This window comes from Colobus angolensis, unplaced genomic scaffold (assembly GCF_000951035.1).
Source record: "Colobus angolensis palliatus isolate OR3802 unplaced genomic scaffold, Cang.pa_1.0 Scaffold59, whole genome shotgun sequence".
NCBI classification, from domain to species: Eukaryota; Metazoa; Chordata; class Mammalia; order Primates; family Cercopithecidae; genus Colobus; species Colobus angolensis.
In genome coordinates this window covers 1,257,866-1,285,153 of record NW_012119487.1, presented here as the reverse complement: position 1 = coordinate 1,285,153, position 27,288 = coordinate 1,257,866, and the positions used below count along the sequence as shown (strand labels likewise).

Genomic DNA, 27,288 nt, shown 5'->3' with positions numbered 1-27,288 from the left:
TACATATGTAACAAACCTGCACGTTATGCACATGTACCCTAGAACTTAAAGTATAATAAAAAAAATAAATAAATAAAAAAATAAAAAATAAACACACATTAAAAAAAAAAAAAGAAAAAAAGAAAACTCACCTGGAGCCAGGAAGGGTGGAATTGAGTAGGTCAGGAGAATTACGGACCGCTCCCCTGGATGAAGAACTCCGTAACTAACTGGCTTCTAACACTTCATCCCTGAGGAGAAGGGGCATTGCACAAACAGCAGGAAGAGGGGATTTAAGCAAAAGACTTCCGGGGATTTTTATTCACTCAAAAATTAACTCTGCTCTCGACTGCTTTGGGACTAGGCTATTTTGTTACAAGAAAATAATTATTTTGTTAGAGGAAAAAGAAATTCTTCAGAAGTCCTCTCAGTTGCTACTCTGTAGACTTTCCATTGTGCTGGGAAAAGGGGCTTCTAAACTTCTGAGTGCCGTTTTTATATGTAAGGGGGAAGAAACTCAAACCCTCAACCTTGTGTAGCTAAGCAACAGGGAAAGCATGTTGTATATACTTCTGGAAAGAGCAGAGCAGTCACAGATATTCCATGTACTCCCTCTTTTCCTTTCTGCAGTTTTCTTCCTCTTCTCACTGCCACATTGCCCTTGTCTTTGAATTTCTTTTGCTGTAATGCCACACGGAGAACCTGAGCCTCCTAATCTGCAGCCCAAGACTCTTACCAATGTGTCTGAGTTGTCGTTTGATAGTATGGAAGGAAAAGGGAAACTGAAATGTGACACAGGTACTGTGTTAATGTTTCATGTATGTTGTCTTCTTTAATTTTGCCACTAATCTCTGATGTAGGTATCATTTTACAAAAGAAAAAAGGCTCAGGGGATAAGCAACATGCCCCAGATTACTCTGAAAGTAAGCAGCTAAGCAGGAACTGGAACCAAGGTCCGTGTTTTTTCCATTACATCATGTTGTACCCTGAAATTCCCCGCTGTAGAATTCCTGTTAATGCTTGCTATTCCGCAGCAGAATCCTCCCAGACTTCACACATGTACTTCTCTTTTGCCTCATCTCATGCATCAAAACTATGTCCTGTTCTTTTAAGACCAAGAAGTTGTGGAAATGGTTAATAATTATCTCAAGGCACGGGTTGAGCCCATGCCCCTCTTGCAACAGAATTAGTGAGAGATTCCTGGAAACTGTGCAGTGACTGCAGGAACAAGTCTCTGCTTGTGTCAATTTAGGTACAGTAGTAAACCAAGGGAGACATTTTTGGTAGAAGTCTTCTAGACACTTTGACTCTTTTACATCTAAAAGCTTGACTGGACAAGTTGAATTGCGTGAAACTAAACTTTCTGTGGTTTTCTTAAAAATATATTACAATTTCCCTCCTCCCTGCTTGGCTAGAGCAAAGACAAGGATTGCACAAACATACCCACCCCGACCCCACATCTCCCTCTGCTGAGGTTGTAAAATATACCTGCCCAGTCGTTCTTTCTACATTTAACAAATTTTGAACTATAACAAGCACAGAAAAGTACAGAGGTTGACACCATAAACATGTTATACTCACCACCCAGCTTGTATCAAATTTAATATTTTCTTTTCATATTTTTAAGAAGTAAAATATTTCAAACGTATTAGAAGCACCCAGTATACCTGTCCCAATCCTATCCTCTGTGCCCTTGTTCAGAAGTTGCTTTTACTGAAATTGTTTCTGAAACAATCCAGAAATTGTATGAAATTATTTCTCACATCTATGATTTTTTTGCTTTTTTACTACATACATATATGTTTACAAACAGCATGCTATTAGAGTGTGCATTTTTAAACTTTTTATAAAGGGTGGCACATCTTTCTACAACACGTCCTCCCCTCAAAGTTATGTTTCTAAGTGAATAAATGTAGCTGTGTTTCCTTCATTTTCTATTTCTGAATAGTATTCCATTGTTTGAACATGTCACAGAATGTTTATTCTCCCATTGAAGGACATTTTGTTTGTTTCCAATACTTTGTTATTGCAAACCATGCTGCAATGAACATTTTTGTTCATGTCTTCCTGTGCACATGTGTGAGTTTCTCTGACTGTCCAGGATTGCTAGCCTTATTTTACCTTTGCTTAACTGAATGACACTAAGCAAATAAATACGTGACTCTAGGAAATAGTTCTCAGATGCCTTTAATTTGTCGATGACCTAGCTATCTTTCTTTTAGGAATGCTCACTTTTTATAACGAAAATAACAGTTTGAAATATCTTCCATGAACTCCAGAGTGTCAGGCATTAATTTCTTGAAAGGGCTATTTAGTGTGTTTGTTTACTATAACATTCAATTTACTTTATTAGGTTACAATAATCTAAGGGCACCAGGTACCACAAGACTATGTATTACATATTCAAATACCTAATGTGGGAGAATAATTTTCCCTGTTCATTGAGAACTAGAAGTCTATGAGTTACCACAGGATGTTAAAATGCTGGTCGTATGGAAGGAAGAAAGGCAGAAGGGAAGGGAGGGTAGGAGGGAAGGGAGGGAGAAAGAAAGAAGAAGGGGATATTTTTACGTAGGGCTGAGTTGCAGTAGCTAATAGATCTTGCCATGTAATGGTTCAACATAATAGAACTTTATTTCTCTGTTGTACAACACTTCAGGGTGGTTCCAGGTCAGTGAGGGTTGCAGTGTTTCTTTATGCAGTCACTTTTCTGGGTCCAGGCTGACTGTTACTTTACTATCTTTAAACTGTGGCTTCCAAAGTTAATCAGAAGTTGCCATCTCAGTCAGCCAGCTGGAATAAATAGCAAGAAGAGCGAATGGGAGGTCTGAGTCAGGATTGAAATTGTCAAATACCATTTATGCTCACATTCCATTGGCTAGGAATTAGTCATGAGACCAGATCTACCTGCAAGAGATGCTGAGAAATGAAATCTACCTGTGTGCCCAGAAGGAAAAGCAAATGGACTTTACTAAAATGCTAATTCTCTCTTCCACAGGAGAGAGGAAAGAAGTTGTTATAGTTTTAATTGGAGTATTTGCAGCAAATATTTGCCAACATTAGTAAGAAGAAATAGGTAATACCAATTGAGCTAAAAACAATTTGCAATCAAAAGTGTTCTCTTTCTTCTTCCTTTCTCTGGTGTACCTGTGCTATTTCTGTCTGCCTACATTTCATTTCCTCACCTATCTTCTGATAACAACAGATCTCCACTACCCAGTCCTCGTAGTTTTGATAAGAATGCTGCCTGAGTGGTCCCCTCCAAAAAGTGGAGTTGGAGGTAATGGCTGATAATGCAGGAAGTTTACTTGGAAAATGATCCCACAGAGCAGGAATGAGGGGTTGAGAGAATACAGGTAAAAAGCATGCATGATCAAGGTGGCCACCATTTCTATGGTGACTGATGGTCAATAACTGTATGCACATAGATTAAAATTGGGGAGCATTTATCTATTGGTTTAGTTGAAGTTCTATCTTCAAGGCTGGTGGAAATATCATGGAGACTGGGCACTGCAGTAATGACTGGGCTACAAGTGGGGACAAGAGGAGGTGCACTGGCACCCAAGTGGTGTGTTAGACAGGCAGGCAACGCTGATCTGGCTACTCAGTACACCTGCACCCCCAAGGCACAATGATTGACTCATGAGTGTTACATACACCAAGGCAGGACAACAGAATTCTCCCTTGGGATTTCTATAATAGCAGCTTGTTTCTAAGATCCTTCTTTCAAAGCTAAATGGAGGTAAGTCTGTACCTTCAAGCAGCCCCTTTCCCTACTACAAGGAGAAAACTTGCCTGCAGAGGTGGGAGATGGAGTCCTGGTGACATCAAGTCTTGGTTCCAGGACCTGAGGTTCTCAGAGCTACTCTGATTCTTATAAATCCCCCTTTCATCCTGTGACCATATCTCATCCATCTAATAAATATTCTGATTGACTATCTTAGCCTAATTTGAGTTGGGTTGCTGCCACTTACAGTTGAAATGTACCTGAACAGAAATGTAAAAATGGATAGATGAAAGTGGAGTGTTATTAAGTGCATGCCTTCAAATCTAGACCTAGATGACCTGTGGTAGTTTGAAGAGCTGGAGGATCTCAATTTCAGACCAGCTGCCCAAGACTCCTGAGTGTCATACCGAGGGTCAGAATCTGCCAAATGGTAGAAACATTTTCCCATTTTCAAATAAAGCCAGGAATTGTGAAACACAGTGAAAAGTATTGAGGCTTAAAAGGAGCTAGAGAAATGACTGCAAATCTTCTTTCCTTAGCCCCTTCCCAATGCCTTCCTGCTGTCCTTGCTCCCCACGGGCCGGGATTCCACTCCCCCTCCCACTGTAAATTATAATCTGCTGGGATCTTGCCTGACAAGGACAGATTATCTCTGCCCAAAACTCTTGTGTCATTCTATCCAAAGTCAGAAGATTAGAATGAAACCTTTAAATTGAGGTCCTCGGAATGAGCAGACCACTGAGTCCTGTCAAGAAAAAAAGAAGAAGAAGAAGAAACAAAGTGGGGTTGGGATGGGTTCAGACTCAAGTATATAACTCAACAATATTTCTGACTCAACAATATTAGTGTCTAGTTATGGAATCTCCAGAAATTGAATCAAAAAGCAGCCAAGCCAGATCTAAAAGCATGTATGTCACTCATCCACGGGGATAATAGAGCAGGGCCTGTTTCCCAGGCCTGGGCATGCATGGGGAACAAAGCGTAAAGTAGGCAGATGTGTGTGCTGGATAGACTGGCCAATGAAACTACTTTATTGTCAAGGGATTGAGTCCTCCGTGTTCCTGGTGTCACATGCTACAGACAAGTGAACACTACACACACACACATATATATATATATATATATATATATATATATTCCCCTTTAATCTTCCTTAAAAGAAAATTTTACTGTTGTTAGCCTCTCCTCTCCATACCCATTAGGAATGGTTAAAATACCTTAGCTATAGATGACAGGATCATAAGTTAGACCTACAGATCTCACTGAAAAATATGGGTGCCTCAGAGTTCTGAGATAAGTGTTCTTGAGAGTTTTTGGCATCATGTTAAGCAGAGGCACTATGAATGGGAAGAAAGTGGTGTGTGTGCTGGGGCCCCCGGCATGGAATGAAATTGAATCTCTGCTGCTTTTGTCAGTCTGTTGTCCCTTTCCTTCCAGTATAGCACTTCCCTTCTCATAGAAGGCTGATCCTGCACCATGACTATTTCCCTGTGGTACTCAGGGATCTGCATATCAGCGTGTCCCTCATAAAGCAGTCTGGTCAATAAGAGGATCCCCCACCCCCTGACCACAGTGCTGATTCAGAAAGCCATATAACCCCAGCCAGGCTAACCAGAATCTTTCCCCTAGATTGTTCTGCTTAGAACCAGCATGGAAGATTCTTTGCCCCTCATTAGAATGTGAATCTCAAGCTGCCACTACCCATACTATTTGTCTGCTCAAAGGCTGATTAGTTGGAAAGAATTAAGATAAGAGAAAGTAAGAGGCCAAAATAAGAGATGGAAATAGAAAGAATGCTGGAGTGTGGAGCCCTTGTCCAGTCTTGTGCTCAGGGCAAGAGTAGAAATGGAAGGTCTGCATATTTATATCCACATATTTATGTTATAAATCAAGCTAACAGATTGTTAAAGTGTCTTCTAGTCTCCTACTACAACAAACATACCTTCATAATGACTTGAACAGCCAGGTTTAGGATTAGGATTCTCATACTATTTGGAGTTTCTTTCCAGAACATGGCAGTGGTGGAGAAGGGAGTTAGACCTTGGCCCCAGCCTCTAGCCTTCCCATTTCTCTCCTCACCCCAGCCCCATTGTGCACCAAAAGTGGATGTGTGTGTGTGTGTGTGTGTGTGTGTGTGTGTGTGTAAACTGTAGCACACATACCCCAGGTCTACCTCCACCAAAAGTAGCCTTTTGACTGCCCCTCAATGATATATGAACCACAAGAAGAGGCCTGTTCAGGCCCTAAGAGTGGGTTTGGGATCACTTGTTTAGGGAATTTCAAATCTCAAGTACCTGGAGTGTGGTCAAGAACTGGGGACGTAGGCTCCAGGTGGGCACATGCAGGTGGCTCCATAAACTCTTTTCTCAGGGGAGGCACACAGTCAGAGGAATACAGGTGAGGCTCAGGGCATGGTATATGGGCCTTGCCTGATAGAAGTGTAAGGACTTACTGCTATGATTTGGTTGTGTCCTCACCAACCAAATGGAGATAATTGAATCCCAAATGGGACCAAATGGAGATAATTGAATCATGTAGGTGGTTTCCACCATACTGCTCTCGTGGTAGTGAATAAGTCTCATGAGATCTGATGATTTTAAGAATGGGGGTTCCCTTTCAGAAGCTCTTTTGCCTGCCACCATGTAAGACATACCTTTGCTCTTTCTTCACCTTCCACCATGATTGTGAGGCCTCTCCAGCCATGAAGAATTGTGAGCCCCACTAAGCCTCTTTCCTTTATAAATTACCCAGTCTTCGGTATGTCTTTATTAGCAATGTGAGAAGAGACTAATGCAGTAAATTGGTACCAGTAGAGTGAGCTGTTGCTGTAAAGATACCCAAAAATGTGAAAGCGACTTTGGAACTAGGTAACAGACAGAGGTTAGAACAGTTTGGAGGGCTTAGAAGAAGACAAGAAGATGTGGGAAAGTTTGCAACTTCCTAGAGACTTATTGGATGGCTTTGATCAAAATGCTGATAGTGAATGATATGGACAATATAGTCCAGGCTGAGATGGTCTCAGGTGGAGATGAGGAACTTGTTGGGAACTGGAGCAAAGGTGACTCTTGCTATGTTTTAGCAAAGAGACTGGAGGCATTTTGCCCCTGCTCTAGAGATTTTTGGAAATTTGAACTTGAAAGAAATGATTTAGGGCATCTGGCAAAAGAAATTTTCTAAGCAGCAAAGTGTTGAAGAGGAAGCAGAGCATAAAAGTTTGAAAAATTTGCAGCCTGATGATGCAATAGAAAAGAAAAACCCATTTTCTAAGGAGAAATTCAAGCTGGCTGTATCAATTTGCATAAATAACAAGAAGACAAATGTTAATCACAAAGACAATGGAGAAAACATCTCCAGGGCATGTCAGAGACCTTCACAGCAGCCTTGCCCATCACAGGCCTGGAGGTCTAGAAGGAAAAACAGTATTATGGGCTGGGCCCAGGGCCCCTTTGCTGTGTACAGCCTAGGGACTTGGTGCCCCGCATCCCAGCTACTCCAGCCATGGCTAAAAGAGACCAAAATACAGCTTGGGCTGTGACTTCAGGGGTGCAAACCCCAAGGCTTGGCAGCTTCCATGTGGTGGTGAGTCTGCAGATGCACAGAAGTCAAGAATTGAGGTTTGAGAACCTCCACGTAGATTTCAGAAGATGTATGGAAATGCCTGGATGTCCAGGCAGAGGTGAGCTGCAGGTGCAGAACCCTCATGGAGAACCTCTGATAGGGCAGTGCAGAAGGGAAATGTGGGGTGAGAGCCCTCAAATAGAGTGGGGCACTGCCTAGTGGAACTGTAAGAAGAGCACCACACTCCTCCAGACCCCAGAATGGTAGATCCACTGATAGCTTGCACTGTGCTCTTGGAAAAGCCACAGACACTCAAGACCAGCCTGTGAAAAAGCAACCAGGAGGGACACTGTAGCCTGAAAAGCCACAGGGGTGGAGCTGACCAAGGCCATGGGAGCCCACCTCTTCCATCAGCATGCCCTGGATGTGAGACATGGAATAAAAGGAAGTCATTGTGAAGCTTTAAGATTTAACTGTGCTGCTGGATTGCAGACTCACATGGTGTCTGTAGCCCCTTCATTATGGCCAATTTCTCCCTTTTGGAACAGGTGTATCTACAAAGTTACTAACTTCCTTTTGATTTTACAGGCTCATAGGTGGAAGGGACTTGCCTTGTCTAAGATGAGATTTTGGACTTGAACTTTTGAGTTAATGCTGAAAGGAGTTAAGACTTTGGGGGACTGTTGGGAAGGCAGGATTGGTTTTGAAATGTGAGGACATGAGATTTAGAGGGGACCGGGGCGGAATGACATGGTTTGGCTGTGTCTTCACACAAATCTCACCTCAAATTGTAATAATCCCCACTTGCTGAGGGCAGGACCAGGTGGAGATAACTGAATCATGTGTGCGGTCTCCTCTATACTGTTCATGGTAGTAAATAAGTCTCACGAGATCTAATGGTTTTATAAATGGGAGTTCCCCTGCACAAGCTCTTTTGCCTGACGCCATGTAACATAACCCTTTGCTCTTCCTTTGACTTCTGCCATGATTGTGAGGCCTTCCCCGCCCTGTGGAACTGTGAGGCCACTAAACTTCTCTCCTTCACAAATTACCCAGTCTCAGGTATATCTTTACTAGCAGTGTGAGAACAGACAAGTATTCTTACCTTAAAAGGACTGCGTGTTTGTGTACCCTCTAAATTCATCTGTTGGAACTTTAACTCCCAATCGGATATTGCTAGTAGGTAGTGTCTTTGGGGGTAATTAGGTTTAGCTGAGGTCATGACAGTGGAGCCACCATTGTGGAATTGGCGTCATTATAAGAGAAAGAAGCTAGAGCTCACTCTTTTTGTCATGTAAAGCCACAAGAAGATGGCTGTCTCAGGAAGAGGGCTCTCACCAGATATGGAATCTGCCAGCATCCTGATCTTGGATTTCCCAGCCTCCAGAACTGTGAGAAATAACTCTGTGTTTTTAAAGCTACCAGACTATGGTATCTTGTTAGAGCAGCCCAACTTGACGAAAACAGGTACAGGTTTTGTTCCAGGGTCTAGGATCCCTGGGGCTGTTCCGGCTCTGGCAGCATGTCTCGGCTGCATGAGCTGTCCTTCAAATAAAGCCTCTTTATAAATTTGACTAGTTTCATGTTTCTGCTACCTGCAAATGAAAGAATCCTTATTAATAGGCTTATAATGCCATGCAAGTGGTTCCATTTTTTAAAAGCATTTATTCCTACCATAACTGGCTAAATCAACCTTCCTCCTCCAGTACTCAGGTAAACTGTACTTTCAAAAGTCATGAATCCAATGGCCTTTCCTCCATTCCCAATTAGCTGGTCTTCTCTATAACATTTGAATATATCAAACATTCCCTTCTTATTGAAAACCTCTCTTAACTCTGAAATAATAAAGAAGATTAAATCTCCTCCTATTTTTCAAACAGCTTCTTTTAAATAGACTTTATTAGCCATCTCTCCAGCTAGAGATGTTCTTCAAAGTATAATCTTCCTCCCTGGCTAAAACCACTTTCAAAAGTCATTTACTGGGAATAATTATTTGAGTCATAATGGCACTGTCTCATTTCAATGAACCCATTTGTTATTGTACCTCTAAGTATCACCTCCTTAAATATTAATTTCAAACTTATATCTCCATCTTTGACTTTGGTGCCAAGTCCCATTTTTTTGTCTTCACTTACTGGATGCTTACCTTTGGATTTTCAGCTTCCATAATACAACGAAAACTGTGTTTATCTTCTGTAGCTGAATCTTTCCCATTTTGGGTAGATTTTGTTAGTTTTGTCAGTGATTCATTTTCCCAGTCCCCAGGTTTTAAACCAATATTACCTTTGACTCCATTCTCTTTTTCTTGCTATGAAGTCCCAGTGATTCTTTCCTTGCAAGATGTTTTCTAATCATCCTTTCTTTTTTGTTCCTCTCACAGCAACTTCTATCTGATCTGCTTCCAGTTCCTGTTCTGTTCTAGTTTACCTTCATTCTTTTGATCCTGCTAAAGTAGCATTTTTTTCACATGGCTTTTTTTAATGCTCAAAAGCCTTCAGTGGATCTCTGTGGCCTGAGGAAAAGTCCAAACATATTTGACGTGTAGTACCCTGCGAGATTAAGCCTCAACTTGCATCTCTAGTATCTTCCATTCAACTTTAAAATTAACTCTCCATCTCATCCAGGCCCATCTTGCCATATATCTTTGAACACAAATTCTTCATTCCTATATCCCTGTCTTCACCCCTTCTTCTCCACACCCTCATTTGAAAAGCCATCACCTGTTCCTCACCTGTACAGATCCTTACTGATAAAATTCAAGTCCCAGTTCCTCTGTAAAACCCGTCTCCCACTTCAGCTCACAGCGTGCTCTCTTTCTTGTTCTTCTGAACTCCTTTTACTGTTCTGTTTAATACTTATTAATATATTATCTTGAACTGTTGCATATTTTTCCATGCTAGGGTTGCTTTTCAAACCAGATTTTAATTGATTTTAACCAGATTTTGACTGAAAACAGCATCTATGTCTCACAATTTGGTTTTACTGTCTTTCCCCATGACCACACACCCCATGCTATGCACCATGGATGCTTAAGAAATTTTATTTTTTCATTTCTTTACTCCAAAACAAACAGTCATGCTTATATGAAGTATTTTGCCATATGGTGTCCAGTATTGTGAGTGTTAAAGATACTGATTTTAATAATGTTAAACTCTCATAAAAGTTCCACTCTATTCTCATCTATTATAATAGTTAAGTGTCCCCTCTTCTTCCTACCGTTGTCTTTGTTTCTGAGGAAAAATAGATTATTTTCCTGTTTTATAGAAAATAATATCACACTCGGATATAGTTCTCTTGTCTATGAGCCCTTCTTACCTTCACTCTTCTGCATGTAATCTCAGATTCTAGCAGATCTGTGTTTTTGAAGTTCAAAGAGAAGAGAATCAGCAGGCTCAAGTGTATATAGCAAAAGACATGGTAGTGTCCTTTCTTTTTATTGAAAAGAAATCATTTCTATTCTAGCGCAAACAATGTATATTTTACAACATAAAGCAAGATATAATTTACATATTACATTTCTTATGAGATCTTTATACCCTAAATGTCATTCCCTTTTTTATTAAGTCAACTCTTCTGGTTTAATTTAATCTGCCAAGTACCCTACAAATCAGCATCTTGTTTGGAGGGAGATTGAGGACACAGGCAGATAGTTCCTATGTATTCACCCGTATCTGGTATCAGGAGTACCATGATGGTGAAGAACAGAGATATGTCTTGACGTTTGTGGCCCTGAGGCCCTCAACTGACAACTGGCTTGAGATCCAGAAGGTTTCTTTTCCAAATCACATACCAAACTTGTATTTTAAAAAATTGATAGTAAATGAACAAAATTGAGAGCTTGTACAACATGTATGCTTCTTGATCAAGTGCTTAGATAATACATGCTTATGGTGTTGGTTCACTGGCAGTGAATGTTTCTTTGGCTGACCAGCACTGGTTACTCTAAGATATCCCCAGACATTGCTTGCCTGAGACATTGGATAAAACCACCCAATTTCACCAATCATTTGGGTTTGTGGGTTCCGGCTTTGCTGTTTGCCACTGGAAATGGATGTCTGAATCAAAATTTCAAATGATTTTGTTTCACATGTCCCTCTATCCAAGGTTTTTCCCTTCTCAATAAAACCTTTTCATGTATGATTTCTGTTCCCTCCCTATAATTCAAATCTTCTTAGCCATTCTCTCCAAACTCCAAACCGCCAAAGTTCATCAATTTCTTGGATTATACTCATTTCACTTAGAATGTGTCAGTCTGTTGGGATGTACTCTTCCTTCAAAACTTGAAAATCCACAGCAACTAGTGGGACAAAAGGATGAATGGAGGAGCTCTTCAGGAAGCAAGTAATGCATGCTGTTCAGCAAGCCTACATAAACCATTCAGTAAGAAATATTTTAATAGTGTGTTAAAAGAAGAAGGAATCAATTGGTGAAAGCAAAATGTATAAGATGAGCTTCATTATTATTTAAAGAACTACAGAATCAACATTTGAAATACAATTTCAGATTGGTGGCTGTTAGATTGAAATAACATCACCATTAGCTCAATCTGATATGCCAAGGGAAATACAAATGTGTGCTAAAAGTGCATCTTAAACCCAAAAATCCTTGCCTGTCACTCAGACTACAAAGTTGCCATATTTGACCAAAATTGATCCAAAGATTTTTAATCACTCACAACTAAAAATTATTAGAACTAAGCTGGTCAGGATGAAAATATAAATTAAAAAAAAATTCTGTTCTATGTGTCTTAAATTATTCTTTGGTCAAATGATGTGATTTTTGAGAGATCTGAAAATATAAACCTATTTCTCATTTCCAAATACAAGGTTATAAGTATGTACAGCAAGGTAGCATTTTCTTACTAGAAAACAAGGCTTTCAGGTACCGTATCATTCCATTAACACTGTACACTTTTATAGTCCCTTTCCTCCCATGGCTACAAAGTGCTGGACATACAGAGAATACAGGAAAGAATAAAGGAGCAAATGAATAGAGCCTCACAACACCCCTGTGAGGTAGGTAAGTATTGTTAACCCCATTTTACAAATGGGTAAACTGAGGCACAGCATGGTAATATAGTTGATCAAGTCCACCTGGCAAGTTACAAAAGCATGGCTGGGAACAAAGAAAAAGAAACGAAAGATCAGTCCTGGCTCCCAGCCCTAGACACTAAACTTTATTTCAAAATATTAAAAAATAAAAATAGCCCACAATTGCCTTTTAAATGTTGGAATTTAGAAAAACCTTTAGGTATTCCTCTTAAACATGTGTCTTTCATATTCCTGCTGAGTGAAGAAAGGGCAGATGACTAAATGGTTTTCCCTCCTCTCTCTAACTGCAATTCCCATGATAGATCAGATGTATCAGCATTTCACCAGAGCTCAGGCTCCAAACTCAAGGACATTTTTGTAGCCTCAAATAGTTTCTAATCCATTTAAAGGCCTAATGTGAAAATGAGACCTGTTCTAAAACAGCTGCTCTATCAATTATTCTGTGGCTTTAATGAAAATTTTGTGCAGAAAAAGAAAAGCAGCAAGATCCCTAATTAATGTCTCATCACTATAGAGATAAGAACAGTGGTGATGGTGTGTAATTTGCTTTTTGTACTGTTTGGGAAATTGCAAACTGAAGCTTGCAATATTATATATATATATGAAATATATATATATAAATATATAAATATATACAGTATATATATAACTGTGCATCTCACTATCCTTAAGGCATGAAAGAGATGTGGGCATGCCTTTTACGACTCACTCTTTGTGTTACTAGAGAAATTTCTCTTCCTCTCTCAGGTGAAAAATATTTCTTCTACCAAATAGTCTGTGACAGCAAATAATTCAAAGACAACAAATATCTTTAAGATGATTGATATTGATTGATTGATTGATTGCATATGGTGAGGTGTGGTGGTGATAGTGATATAATCTATAGCTTCAAACTTAAATCTATAGCTTAGATGTACACCTTAGTGCTTAGAATTAGCCAGACACAGCCAATTACATTGGATCTGACAGTCCAGTGACCAGATGTGCACAACTGTTTTTTCAGAGGCTGATGGAAAAACCTTACCATGACCAACAAAGATGGAGACAATGAGAAAGGGAAATATGTCTGTCTGGCACAGATTCTTCAGAAAGACTTTGGCTTTTCAAAAGCTCCTAGAGCTTCTATCAAGAGAACTGGGAAGAGGACAGGGTAAGGCACTGAGGTTCAAACAAGTCAATGAGGAGAGTAGAGGCAATCATTCTGGATGTATATATGGTTTCTTTGGCTGCTGTAGTTTTTTTAAAAACTTCATACAATCATGGGGTTGGGTGGGCTGAACCTAGCTGAAGAAGCTTGGAGTATATTAAGCAAAGCATGAATAGAAAGAAAAACAAAATAAACACACACAGAAACAAGTGGTGGTGGTATCCCAGAGGGAGGAGGAACATTTGTTAACTAATTTTCATTTTGCTCCTCTCCTGCTTTTCTCTGCCATGGTCCCAATATTTTAGTTCTGTCTTTTTGTTTGTTTGCTTGTTTGTTTGTAATTTACTTTTCTCCCCCAGCAGATGAAGAAATAACAGAGCGGGATAGGTGTCTTATGGTTTTTGATTTCTTCTTAGGCCTGTTTAATAATTTTTTCCTCAGTTGACTGTTGGCACCTGGTTCCTCTGTAAACTATATTCCTTGGCCTTCAGTCTCAGGTTGGCAATGCTGTTGGCCATGTTGATGCCCTGTGCAGGGCTATTGTTGGCACATGTGGCAGAATAAGTAGCCATGGCGCTGTAGGGACAAAGGAGAGAGCAGGGAGAATAACAGGCGTTAGTTTCACAAAGCTGCAAGTCCATGCCCCAGATGGAGGTACTCTCAGCATGGGGGCAGGCAGGGGCAATGGCTTGGACTAGATGACCTCTAGGGTCCCTTACAGCCCCAGCTTTCCATTCGTCTAAGGTACTTAGAGAAGAGTGGTCATATTTTGAAGAGCAGGAGAGAGTGGTGTAGAGTGAGGAAAGGGAGGGAGAGGTATTTGTTGTGGTGGATACAGTGAGTAATGATTTATTTCTGGGGTAGGAGAAGAAAGTTGCTCAAGTTGAATAGCAGGTGTTTCATCAGCTGACTAATTAGAACAGTATTTAATCTCTTGTCCTGCCTACCTCCCCAGCCTGTGGGAGCAGTAAGGAATAGAAACAAGCTTTTGAAAATAAACTGAAGGGAATTTTGCTCCTTCACTCTAGATAACTGACCTTAATTCTAACACATTTTAGATAATAAATACCATAATAAATAATGTGCCTGGAGAACCAGTTAAACATTCCGACATAAGTTCTCTGCCATTCTTAATTTACTGGTTGATAGTACCAAGCACTGCTGAATCAAGAGGTTACTAACCCACTGGCCTTGATTTTAAAAACTCCTCAAAAGAACTTGAATAGCACACACTGCCTTTTGGGTCAGTTATTTTGAAAATGTTTAAATCTACTAGATAAACTATCAAAGTCTCCATTTTCAGCATTCTTGACTTCAGAGGTAACTGTTTCTCACTGTCTTTATTGCTGAGAAAAATCTGAAGTTGTTTTTCGTTGTCAGAGCTTACAATGAAATTGTACCAGAACACTGGTAGGCAGAAATTTATCGTTGGTGGGTTTCTGGTAATTGTATCCATGAATCTCTATTAAAGGAAAAAGAAATGGTTTCATAGACTTAAGAGTAAGTTACTCTTTCTACTAAATAGTTAAAAGGATATGCATTTTAATTAAATAAAAATGTTTTTAGTTGCTTCTAAGATTAGCAAAATCTTTCAACTCAGGGCTGGAATGAGATAGACTTATAAATGGAATGACATGTGCTCTTCTGTTGCCTACATTCCAATGGAATTTTGTCAGCCACATAAAAGTTTGTGGTTCTGGGGATCAAGTGACAAGATCAGAAAGAGAGAAAAGTAAAGCTACTCCACAAATAGAATGTAAGTCATTGATTCTTATTTGGGACACACAGAGTCAAAACTCCTAATAACCTATTTCAGCTCAGTTACTAATAATTAACTCAAAAAAATTAAGAAATAGAATGAGTCCCAAATCACTAGGTATTTCCAGAAATGTACATCTTTAATTTAAAATCTTTATAGCCCTGGTTAAATGTATGGGTGACCCTGTGTGTGTGTGTGTGCACACAGCTAGACAAAGCTATGCTCTATTACAGCACACTAAACTTTTGCTTTTAGCACTCGATTCAAGTTTAGTTAATAATTTGTTTAGTATCTATCACTGTTTCAACTGTAAGCTCCATAGATTAGACATCACATCTGCCTTGTTCACACTGTTTCCTCAGGTAGAAATGACACCATATCTAGTACTATGTGTTCAATGAATAAGCAGATAACTAAGAAATATCTGGATATAGTATGATTAAATTGATTCCTGCTCGATGTCATTGGTTTCTGTCATTCTGCTGTGAGCAATGATTTCTAAAAAAATATATATATCTCACCAATATGCTTTTATTCACAGGAACTGGTCCTTACTGCCAATTTTACTATCTTAACAGAAAGAGCAAAGTCAGTAGGTCATGACAAAAGCAGAAGCTGATGACTGTGTATATTTGGACCCATCAAAAAATATCTTTCACAATAAAAACTGAACAAGTTATTAGTACAGTTAGACTATCACTTCTACCACCGCCTATCAAGGGATAGAAGCAGAAGAGTTCCCATTTAAGGTAGGTTTAAATTAGAAGTGAGATAAATGACCGGAACAATACACTAAAGTGGGACAAGTTTTTTTTAGAATATACCAAGAAATGTCATTTATTTTCAAAACTCATATATGTCTTATCATTTAGTTCACAGTTCCATTCAAGACCTTACCATAAATGTACGTAAACCCACAAAACCTATATTCAAAACATTTCTAGGATATGCCAAGAATCCGAAGATCTAAGTATCCGAGAAAAAACAAAAAAAGACTAGTGAATTTGGGAAATGTACCTAAGTCATAGATTATTATAAAATCAACCAAGGCAACCTTTCATAATCAGGTTTCTGTGACAGAATTAAGCCCTAAAGATGATGCACAGTTAGTATAATTTTAAACACATAGAAGAGAACCTGGAATTAGGAGTTGCCTGTATTATTTGCTAAGTATTGAGAAGAAATTTGGATGGCTTCTGAAAACAGAAAGCTAAAACTTCATGAGAGAGGATAAAGAAAAATTTTCCAATGCTAAATTGTAGATTGTCATAGAATATTGTGCTTTAAGTACTTGGTCTAATTTTCTGAGAGATGTGTTTTTTGAGATTCTGAACAAGCAAAGTCCTATTTAACAGAAATTTGCCCTTTCTTAGATAATCAAAGTTGTGTACCATCTCTTTAGCCAAAAAGGGAGATTAGAACCTTGGGGAGATTATTTTAGTTTACTGAAGATGCTGTTGCTATCTCCCAGAAATGTCTCCTATAATAGTGACTACGAGTTGTCTATTTCATAACCATTTTTGTTGTAGTGATTTCATAGTCAACTAGCTTTGCCACCTGATATTCTAGTCTGAGGACTTAGCAGGGTCACACATTTCTTGGAAATACTGAGTTTCTCTCTCAAATGTAGGCAAGACAGTGATATCCCAAATGAGATGAATGTTAATGCACTTTCTATCTCAAAAACAAATTAATGAGATTCAGATCATCTATTGCACAGGAGATTGGATATTCACTGGGACATTTTTCACATAAGTTGCAGCCTGCTTTTCCACAGTAAAGCACAGTGCCCTTGTCTGATTATACAGTGACGTTGTATAAGAACACCAGCAGAGGCAAGTCTGTGACAATGCCTTATAGCGATCCCTCAAATTAGTGGAGCATGAGGATTAAAAAGCAGTTGTTTTTAATGAATGAATTTTGCAACTCCCTAGGAGCTTGATAGATGATAACATTTTCACTTGATAAATGCTTAGGAAATGTATAAACTTTCAAAATTGATTTAACTTGTTCCAGCATTCCATAGCCATAAGAAGTAGGATAAAAGAACCAAAGCCATCTGAATTCACAGCCTCTTAAACATTTTTAGAATATGTAATCCTACAAATATGGATTCCAATAATATTTTGTACACATACTAAATAATTGCAAGTCTGTTTTCCAGTAATTTGACATGGATCTAGCTTCCCAATTTAAGCTAAGGGTGCAATATAGCAAGCAGTGAGCAGTCCTTGGATTTACCCATGAAAAGCAAAACTTATTACAAGTCAGAAAAGACAGAATTAGTGAGTGAGTCCTCTAAGAGTAGCTTAGTCATTCTTCAGAAATGGCATCAGAAGTAAGATGGAGAGGACCTGCCTCCTAAAGTGTCAACAGATGCAAGAGAGTCTTGAGTGGCTGCCAATATGAAATTGTTTGTGACCATCTGCTTTCCATGTCATGGAAACTTCTGAAGTTCTGCTTTAGGAAAAGAAAGAGAACCCTAAAATGTTTTCTTAAAAGTCCAATCAGGATAATTAACTGTTTTCAACCAATTTATAGAGCCATTCAGAGCATGTAAAATGACCAGTCCTTCCTATACAGGATTAAGCTTGCTCGGATCAAATGGTGAGATTGAAACTAAGTGATTTGTACAGATTAAGCACATGACAACAACCAAAAGCCTGCTTAACAACAACCAGAGATCCTGGCTGTTGGTCTTGCCTTCTAAGTAAAATCCATTTATTCTTGGAAGCAGGGTACAGACATAAGTTCTGGGACTGAGTTTTTAGGCTCTGGCTAAAGCCCCATTTTTAGTTAGTTTTAGTTAAGTTCTTTGTGTCAGTGACCAAGAAACCACATTACTGAATAAAGTGCATTGAGGAATTAGAGATTAATAATAAATGCTTGCACCACATCTGTTGATTTAGCTAGTCTGCACTGAGACTTACACGGAGCTGACACATTTAAATCAGCTTCAAATGTTTGCATTTCCTTATTTGGAGATTCCTAACAGATGCAGCACAGCCATAGATAGCAGAGTGCTAATCACCAGCAGGGTCTGAGGACTGTTTTCACTGGGGACAAATCATTTTTTATCACTTCAACCTACCTTGAAAGTTGTAAGGAAAAAAAAAAAAATGTGTTAAAATGACTGCCAAACATTGAGGAAGTACAGAAAATACTATTCGTAGTACGATTTTAAAGCCAGGAAACTTATGGACAACTGCCCCTCTGCTTTCTAAAAACCTATAGTGTTGAGTGCCACAAATCACAAAACAATTGATAGCTTGGGAAAAAAATAATACCTGACTCTATTTTCAACTCTTTGTTTTCTATGTGGCCCTTTGAACAAATGATGACATTTACAATTTCACCCTAAAGATAAATCTGTCAGCCAAGAAGTCTATGAGTTTTCCTGAAATCCTTGGGTTTCACCAGCTCAGGATTTTTTCAAAGACTGTGGGGGTTACAGTGTTCAAGACTGTGATGCATAGAAGTTGCAGAAAGTCTCTGATTTGTTCTTTTGTCAGTGCAAGTACAACAGAGGCATATTTGCCTCACCTGATAAAATATAATACCAGTTTTCATGCCAGGCGCGATGGTTCAAGCCTGTAATCCCAGCACTTTGGGAGGCCGAGGCGGGCGGATCACGAGGTCAGGAGATCGAGACCATCTTGGCTAACACGGTGAAACCCCGTCTCTACTAAAAATACAAAAAATTAGCCGGGCGAGGTGGCGGGCGCCTGTAGTCCCAGCTACTCGGAGGCTGAGGCGGGAGAATGGCATGAACCCGGGAGGCGGAGCTTGCAGTGAGCCGAGATCGCGCCACTGCACTCCAGCCTGGGTGACACAGCCAGACTCCGTCTCAAAAACAAACAAACAAACAAACAAAAAAAATATATATATATAATACCAGTTTTCCTAGGGAAATTTACTTTTAAAAAGAGATGTGGTAAATTCTTTGGAAAGGGATCTTTTGTGATTTAAATAACTTCTGTTTCTAACTTCTGTTTTGAAATTCAGAAGTTGACTTTCTAAGATGTATGTTTATCTCTTAAAGTGAACACACTTGCACATTTCATTGGTAAGCTTTCAGTTTGTACTATATATTCAGTGATCTTTCTGCTATTTTTAACTTTTCATTTTAGAAATACTTTTATATATAAAGCCTCTTATATCTTTCTATTGTTGCAAGACTTTTTTTGAAGTGCACATTGCTTATCAGTAGGTTCCAAACACCCCGGTGAAATAAGCAATAGGGAAACTATTGCTAGCTTCATGTTAGATATAAAACTACGTAAGAGAGCAATGATCTGATTGGCCTGAGGAGCAGCAGAAGCCAGGACAAGAAAGTAATTCTTCCGAACCCTGTCCTGTAACCTACAAAGTCTCACTATTCAAAGTGTGCACCAAGTGTCAGCAGCATCAGCATCACCTAGAAGTGAGTTAGAGATATAGAATCCAAGCTCCACCCTGGACTTGGTGAATCAGAGTTTGCACAGTCACGTGATCCCAGATGTTTCCTGTGCACAGCAATCCCTGAAGAGCCCTGCTCTAGACTAGTATCACCCTACCCTTCATTTCGTGGACATGCTTTCTTGCAGCTCTGGTTCCCAGTAGTATTCCTCACTTGAGGACTTCACTGCTGAAATTTCTAGAACTGCAACCCCCACTTTCTTAAACACTCTGAATTCCCACTTAAACCCTACCCCAAGCAGCCGCCCTCTTCCCCCTCTGACAAGTTACCTTTTCAGTGTCTTCCGTTAGAATCCGTTATGAAGCCCCTCGTGTAAACAACATCTTGGGAGGGACGAGGATCTATTTTTGAAAGTGTGAAAGGGAGAAATAAGCCAAATGCGTTCAGCAGATGTCAGGCAGCACCATGACCACGATCAAATGAGGGGAGGAGAAGGATGGGGAGGGAAGCTGTGGACGAGGACAGCTGGCCTCTCTTTCACTGATCACTAGCTTTCTTTTAAGCCCAGGCTTCTCCCTGGAAATGGCACTTCAGGTCAATAATGCAGAACTAGGCCATTCACTACCCACTTCACCTAGGAAAGGATGTCTCTGGGAAAATGTTTCTTGGCTACTTCATTTCAAATAACAGTCAAAAGTTCAGGACTTGGTTGGTCACTGCTACCCAAGACGCAAAGCACTGCAAGATTAGTGAGTCTGAATAATTCTGGTGCTTGTGTGTGTTTTCATTCTTACAAGTTGCCTAAGAAAAATAGCTCTGAGTTAAGCAATGGGGGTGTGTGCCAAAAACAAGCTTCCTTTAACTGGCCATGGATGGATAAAGAAGACACCTGCCAGGACAACAGTGTCCGTGTTAGGGAATACTTTGTCCCTCTGGTGACTCAGTTGCCTGCCTAATGTCATCACCTCTAACATGCTCAATCAAGGGAATGAGTGAGGTCATGACGTGCTATAATTAGAGCAAACTATATGTCCTAGGGACAATCCTGGCTTATACCTGTTGTCCTAGTATAATTATTAATAGCGCTCCCCTTTCACTCTAAAAAATGCCCCAGTTTGAACAATAAGTTACACTTCCATCACTCTGGATGTAAAAGACACCCAGAAAAAAATATGTTGGCTGTTTTCCAACCCAAAATTCTGACCATATGCAAATAACTGCTTTTATGCCTTGGTTTTCTCCTTTCTTTTTTCAGGGGATAACTGAGGAAGTCAGCAAACTATCCTTTCTGGCAAAACTGTCTGCTCACTGTCTCCGGCTTGTATGACCAAGCCACATCTATCAGTCCATTGGGATGCCCATACCCCACGGAGTGTGGACCTCAGCTGCAGGCATGCCTCACTGATCTGAGATAGCTCTTGAATAAAAAGGGGATTTTAAATAGTTTTCCAATCTTATACTTTTTTACTACTTTTGATACTATGCAAGTTTTAATTTGAATGAAAGTACAGTCGTGTGGCTTAACATGTTGGATAAAAACAGGGATCACAAGCATTAGTTCTAATTCTGCTTGCTGAAGACTTAAATTTGGGTAAGTGTTTAGACTCTTCTTTGGAAGCAGAGCAAGACAGAGCTATCACACAGGAGTGTTGCAAGAATTAATCAAGAAAAATGCCTTTTAATGAGTGTCACATGTGAGATAACTAACTTGACATAATAGTATCAACAAGAACAGTGAGTTAATTTTTCATAACACAAAAGGTCTATCATTTCCTTTGCTTTGGATCACTTGTTTTTCTTTTTTATTTCCTTAACAATATTTCCTATCAAGCTTCAAAGTGTGAAATCATAACATAGTTTGGTTCTAAACATAGCAGAAAATTCTCCAAGTAACAGAATAGCTTTTTGCTACTTTTAGAAATTAACCAAAATATAAACACTTCAGTCAACATTGGATCAAAAACATTATTATTGATTAAATTACTGTTTTAACATCACTTGTCTACTTATATTTGAAGAATAATTTATTCTTCATACAGAATATGAACATTTTATGATTTTTTAATTAATTTTTACAAATTCAGTTTCTAAGAGAGAAATGATATAAAAGCATACCATGAAATGAGTAAAACGTACTAGGTTATATGATTTTAAGTGAAAAGAGGAGAATACAAAATAATATATACACTAAGGCTACACCTATATAAAATATTGAACTCTAATCACAAAAATGAATATACTAGTTATGTCAAGATGGTGAATTATGCATGTTTTTAAAAATGTATCCAGTATTTCTACCTAATTCTTTCCATTAAAATAGAATATTTCCAAAACAGGCACTCATAAATTGCCATGTTAATAATTTCAGTTAGATGTCCATATACCAAACACGTATGATGCAGACACTGAGGCTCAAACAGCTGAGGTCCAAGTAATATAACCCTACATTAATTCAGGAAGGATTTCATCCCCATTCATGCAGCGTGCTGTGTGAAGCCTCTTACTGGTAAGGACCACGTGGCAGCCATCTGGATTGTTTATTGCTGGTGTGAAAAATTCCTATGGAGGACCCATACAGAAAAAGGAGCAATACTTCCTGGTTGTGACCATATTCAAACCAGAGAGCTTGAAGCCTGATGCTTCGAACCACACCCATTTTCCAAGTCATTTAGCGTGTTCATGAGCATACTAAATTTCTCTTATACCAATATTTATAAGAGAAATAAAGCAGACTTTCATTTATTTAAAATATTAGAGAATATGTGATTTTACAATGGTCTTCAAAAACTGTATTTTTAGTAAATCTTATAGAAGAAGAGTTTAAATTTAAAATAGGGCACACAGGTATAACTAATGTTTCAAGATCAGCAAGGCACACCACATCTGAGTGCAACAGGGCCCAGAATAAGACTTTCCTAGATGGAGGGTCTCTATGTGCTAAGACCAAAAGAATTCAGGCTAATTTTATAACAGGGGACTAAAAGAAATTTCCAAATGCATTTACCGTGTTTCTCTAAAGGAACTGATTTGGAACAGAAAGAAACTTTTAGATGAGGCTTTTTGCTTTGATTAAAGCTATAAACCTGTGAAAAACATTTGCATTTTAAAAATGTAGCATTTCATGTCAGGAATTCAACTTCATCTGAGACATAATCTCCTATATTTCATTTAAAACCTCTCCTTAAACCAATAATTAACGTTGACAATAAAAAGGTAAACAAAAGCATAATAAATGAATTTGTGAATAGTTCTGCCTCCACTGAAATCAGCCAGGGAGAACACATAGGCTTGGCCTGGTTTCTCAGAGTACTCAGGTCTGCTTTCAAAGAAAGGCACTCTAGACTAATCCAATGGGTTAGGCACTTGTGTCTCAGCTTCCCTTCTGGCAGCCTATATTTTCTGAACAGCATAATAATCGGAGGTTAAAAACCTCTTTATGAGATTGAAATAGTACTCTGTTATTTGTTTCTTTAAAATTGTTCAACTTTTTAATATAAAAGTTTAGTGTAAATTATACATTCCTTTTTTATTTAAAAGAAACACACACACACACACACACACACAAATACACACAAACTGATCCCCAGAGAAACCTTCAGACAAGTAGACAAGAATTAGCAATAGATTAGGAAGGCATTTGGCATTATAAGAAATTCACACCTACTAACAAAGAACCTTGGCCATGAAAGTGATCAGAATGAACTTGGGTTTTCCTTCCTTCTCTCTCTGTCATAGTCCCTCTCTGTCTCTCTCCTTCCTTCCTTCCTTCTTTCCTTTCTTTCTTCCTTCCTTCTTCTTTTTCTAAATTCAAAGTCAGTTTTACTGCAAAGTTTGCCTTTGGCCCTATACTTGGAGCTTTACAAGTTAAGTCCCTACATTTGCATAATACAACGAATTTATCTTAAATTTGGAAACAGGGTAAAGTTTTGTTGCAGAATTGTTGCAAGAGGGACACTGGGCACAGCTTAATGATCTTTTCTTTTAAATTCTTCCTCATCTTTGAAATCTTTGCAAGAGTTCCTGAGTCCAAGAGGAGATTGCTGAGATAGCCTGCCCCTCTTACTTCTGCCCCAAACCCTGCTCCTGGGGCAGCTAATAATCTCCTGGGAAAATGTGGGGATGTCAGCAAGTTGAATGTCTCTGAAGAGATTAACTCAGTAAGAAATGTCGGTGAGCTGCACAAGCAGCTTGAAACATGACCGACCGCTGAGAAACATGTGGAAGTGGAGCAAGGGAGAGTGGGCCAGTCATTCACCTGTACGGAGACGCTGTTCCCCAGGAGAGATAATCGGTGGGTCTCGGAGCAGGACGAGGTACGATGGGCTGCTCCACAGCAGTCACGTCTCCTGAGTAGGATTTGAGGAGGGAAGCATTTTTATTGGCTAGCATGGCTCTCTCATTCCTGCGGAACTTGGCTCTTCGGTTCTGAAACCACACCTGGAGGATTGTTCGGAGGTGAGAAGGCATAAGGAAAGAGAGGAAAAACAAAGAAGAAGGGGTTACATGGATGAAATTCTGGTTGATTGTACTCTATAATGCCTTCCCAAGGAAGATATAAGATGGCTGTGGAATTCTCCTTAGAACAATAGAAACATGCCATACGCCTTCCCTCATGAGGACCATTCTTAAAGGTCCAGACTATTACAACAAGACCATGAAATTCTCCAGTAACAGGTCTCCGGAGATGGGATCTGTGACTTACAGACAGAACAGCAAAATATGGGTTATAATCCCTGTTACAATTGTAATCAAGAAAAATCTCATTAGACTTCTGCCACAGAAATAACGACTTTTCTAAAAGCTTTTTCAAAATTCTTCACAATGTGAAAATGTCATCTGCTTTCACAACAATTGTATTTTAAGAAAATTCCCCATCTCCCAAAAGTAGATGTTCCAACAAAGATTTAAGAAGGAAGTGTTTTATTTGGGAGGTGCAAGGAACACCATTTGGGGAGCAAGGAAGTAACAGAGAAGAAAAGGCAACCACTAAAGAGTGTGCTACTAAACCAGCTATCTCTGTGGTAGCTCAATCCTACAGAGATCCTGAAAACTAAGACTAATGTAGGACACACACTTCAGAGTTATCCCTCTCTCAGGGCTGACGGAGTTGGGTGTGTGTACACTGGATCCTGTCAGTCGTTGGATATTAATGTTCCAGCACTTCTGGAATGCTGAAGGCAGGGCAGTCTCCTGAAGTTCTAGAAAGAAACTGCTGGCACAGAAATGCAGGCACTAAAAGTTGGAAGCTGACCAGACTATACTTAATTGTAGGGTTCAAGGGAAATGGACAGCACAGACAGCATTTGCTACAGCTAGTAATAAACCTATCATTTAATTTTATTTATTTTTATTTTATTTTACAAGTTCTGGGATACGTGTGCAGGATGTGTAGGTTTGCTACATAAGTCAAACTGTCTCTGTTTGCAGATGATATGATCCTGTATCTAGAAAACACTATCGTCTCACCCCAAAAACTTCTTAAGCTGATAAGCAGCTTCAGCAAAGTCTCAGGGTGCAAAATCAGTGTGCAAAAATCACAAGTATTCCTATACATCTACAACAGAAAAGCAGAGAGTCATATCATGAATGAACTCCCATTCACAATTGCTACAATGAGAATAAAAAATCTGGGAATACAGCTCACAAGAGAAGTAAAGCACCTCTCCAAGGAGAACTGAAAACCATTGCTCAAGGAAATCAGAGAGGACACAAACAAATGGAAAAACATTCCGTGCTCATGGATAGGAAGAATCAATATCACGAAAATGGCCATATGGCCAAAGTAATTTATAGATCTAATGCTATTCCCATTAAATTACCATTCACATTGTTCACAGAATTAGAAAAAACTACTTTAAAATTTATATAGAATGAAAAAGAGCCCATATGGCGAAGACAATCCTAAGCAAAAACAAAAAAAACAAAAAACAAAGCTGAAGGCATCACACTATCTGACTTCAAAATATACTACAAGGCTACAGTAACCAAAACAGCATGGTATTAGTGCAAAAGCACACACACAGACCAATGAAACAGAATAGAGAACTCAGAAAAGACTGTACGTTTACAACCATCTGATATTCAACAAACCTGAAAAAAACAAGCTATGGGGAAAGGATTCCTTATTTAATAAATGGTGCTTGGAGAACTGGCTAGTCATATGCAGAAAATTGAAACTGGACCTCTTCATTACACCATATACAAAAATTAACTCAAGATAGATTAAAAACTTAAGTATAAAACCCCAAACTATAAAAACCCTAGAAGAAAATATGGGCAATATCATTCAGGACATAGGCATAGGCGAAGAATTCATGATGAAAACATCAAAAACAATTTCAACAAAAGCAAAAATTGACAAATGGGATCTAATTAAAGAGCTTCTGCACAGAAAAATAAACTATCATCAGAGTGAACAGGCAACCTACAGAATGGGAGAAGAGTTTTGTAATCTATCCATCTGACAATGGTCTAATATCCAGAATCTACAAGGAGCTTAAACAAATTTATAAGAAAAAAACAAACAATCCCATTAAAAAGTGGGCAAACAATATTGTTTGTTAAGTGTTACTAGGGCTAGGAACTTATATAAGCACACTACATACATTTTTTCTAGTCAACATGACAATTTCACATATTAGATTTTAATATTTCTATTTTACAGTTGAGAAAGCAATTTCAATGAGATTAAATACAGTCATGTACCACATAATAATGTTTCAGTCAATCATGGACCTCATATACGATGGTGGTCTCATTAAATTATAATACTTATAATTTAATTATAATATAACTAAATTAAATTGCCATTTGATATGTTTAGATACACAAATACTTCCCATGCTATTACAATTGCCTACACTATTCAGTAGAGTAATATGCTGTACAGGCTTGTGACCTAAGAGCAACAAGCTATACCCTATAGCCTAGGTGTGCAGTCAGTTATACCATCTAGATTTGTGTAAGTAGACTCCATGATGTTTGCACAATGACAAAATCACCTAAAAATGCAGTTCTCAGAACAGATTCCCCATTGTTAAGCATTACATGACTGTAATTTCTTGAAATTCATGTAAATAATAAATGGCTGAGTTTCTGAACTCAAGAACATCCAATCCATGATCATACAACTCTTCCAGAGTGCTATGGAATTCTACTCATTCATTTACTCATTCAAGAAATCTTTATGGAGCTCCTGCTATGGTCCAGGCCCTGTACTAAATGCTGGAAAGAGAGAGATGAGAAACTTATTCTCTGCTTTTAAGCAGCTCACAACCTATTAAAGGAAGACATGTAAATTTGAAAAACTGCAAAACAAGTATTTTAAATGCAATTATAGAAATGTATAACAAGGTATGGGAGAAGAAAATTATTTTTGTGGAGTGAGCAGTTGTACAGCTCAAGGGGACAACATACACATAAAATACCATGTGATCAGTTCCCTGTAGAGCTGCGCAGCATGAAGGGCCTGGGTGGAAATTGGCCAAGGTGGAATCGGGACTTGGCTTCCCAGACTCCTGGCTCTTCTGTTTCTATTGTACCTTCACATTGCTCTTAGAGCTATCATCTTAAATGTTAATATAATCACATTACTGCCTTGTTTTATATCATCTACTGGCTCCCCATCAGTCACAGAATAAAATAAAAACTTCTTAACCATGGAACTAA

General features: G+C 38.8%; 1 protein-coding gene across 2 annotated transcripts in view; it reads right to left on the bottom strand.

Annotated features, from left to right (window-relative positions):
- Window positions 1-10,663: 10,663 nt before the first annotated feature.
- Window positions 10,664-27,288, bottom strand: part of PRRX1 (paired related homeobox 1) — a 75,976-nt gene continuing 59,351 nt past the window's right edge. Inside the window, exons 3-5 of one of the 2 annotated variants that reach the window (XM_011962279.1) lie at window positions 23,876-24,057; window positions 19,950-20,021; window positions 10,664-14,038 (exon numbers count right to left, since the gene is read on the bottom strand). In XM_011962279.1, the coding sequence (XP_011817669.1) occupies window positions 19,967-20,021; window positions 23,876-24,057 (237 nt within the window). In that variant the 3' untranslated portion in view covers window positions 10,664-14,038; window positions 19,950-19,966. The remainder of the gene's footprint in view (window positions 14,039-19,949; window positions 20,022-23,875; window positions 24,058-27,288) is intronic. The other variant, XM_011962278.1, reaches the window with a different exon arrangement.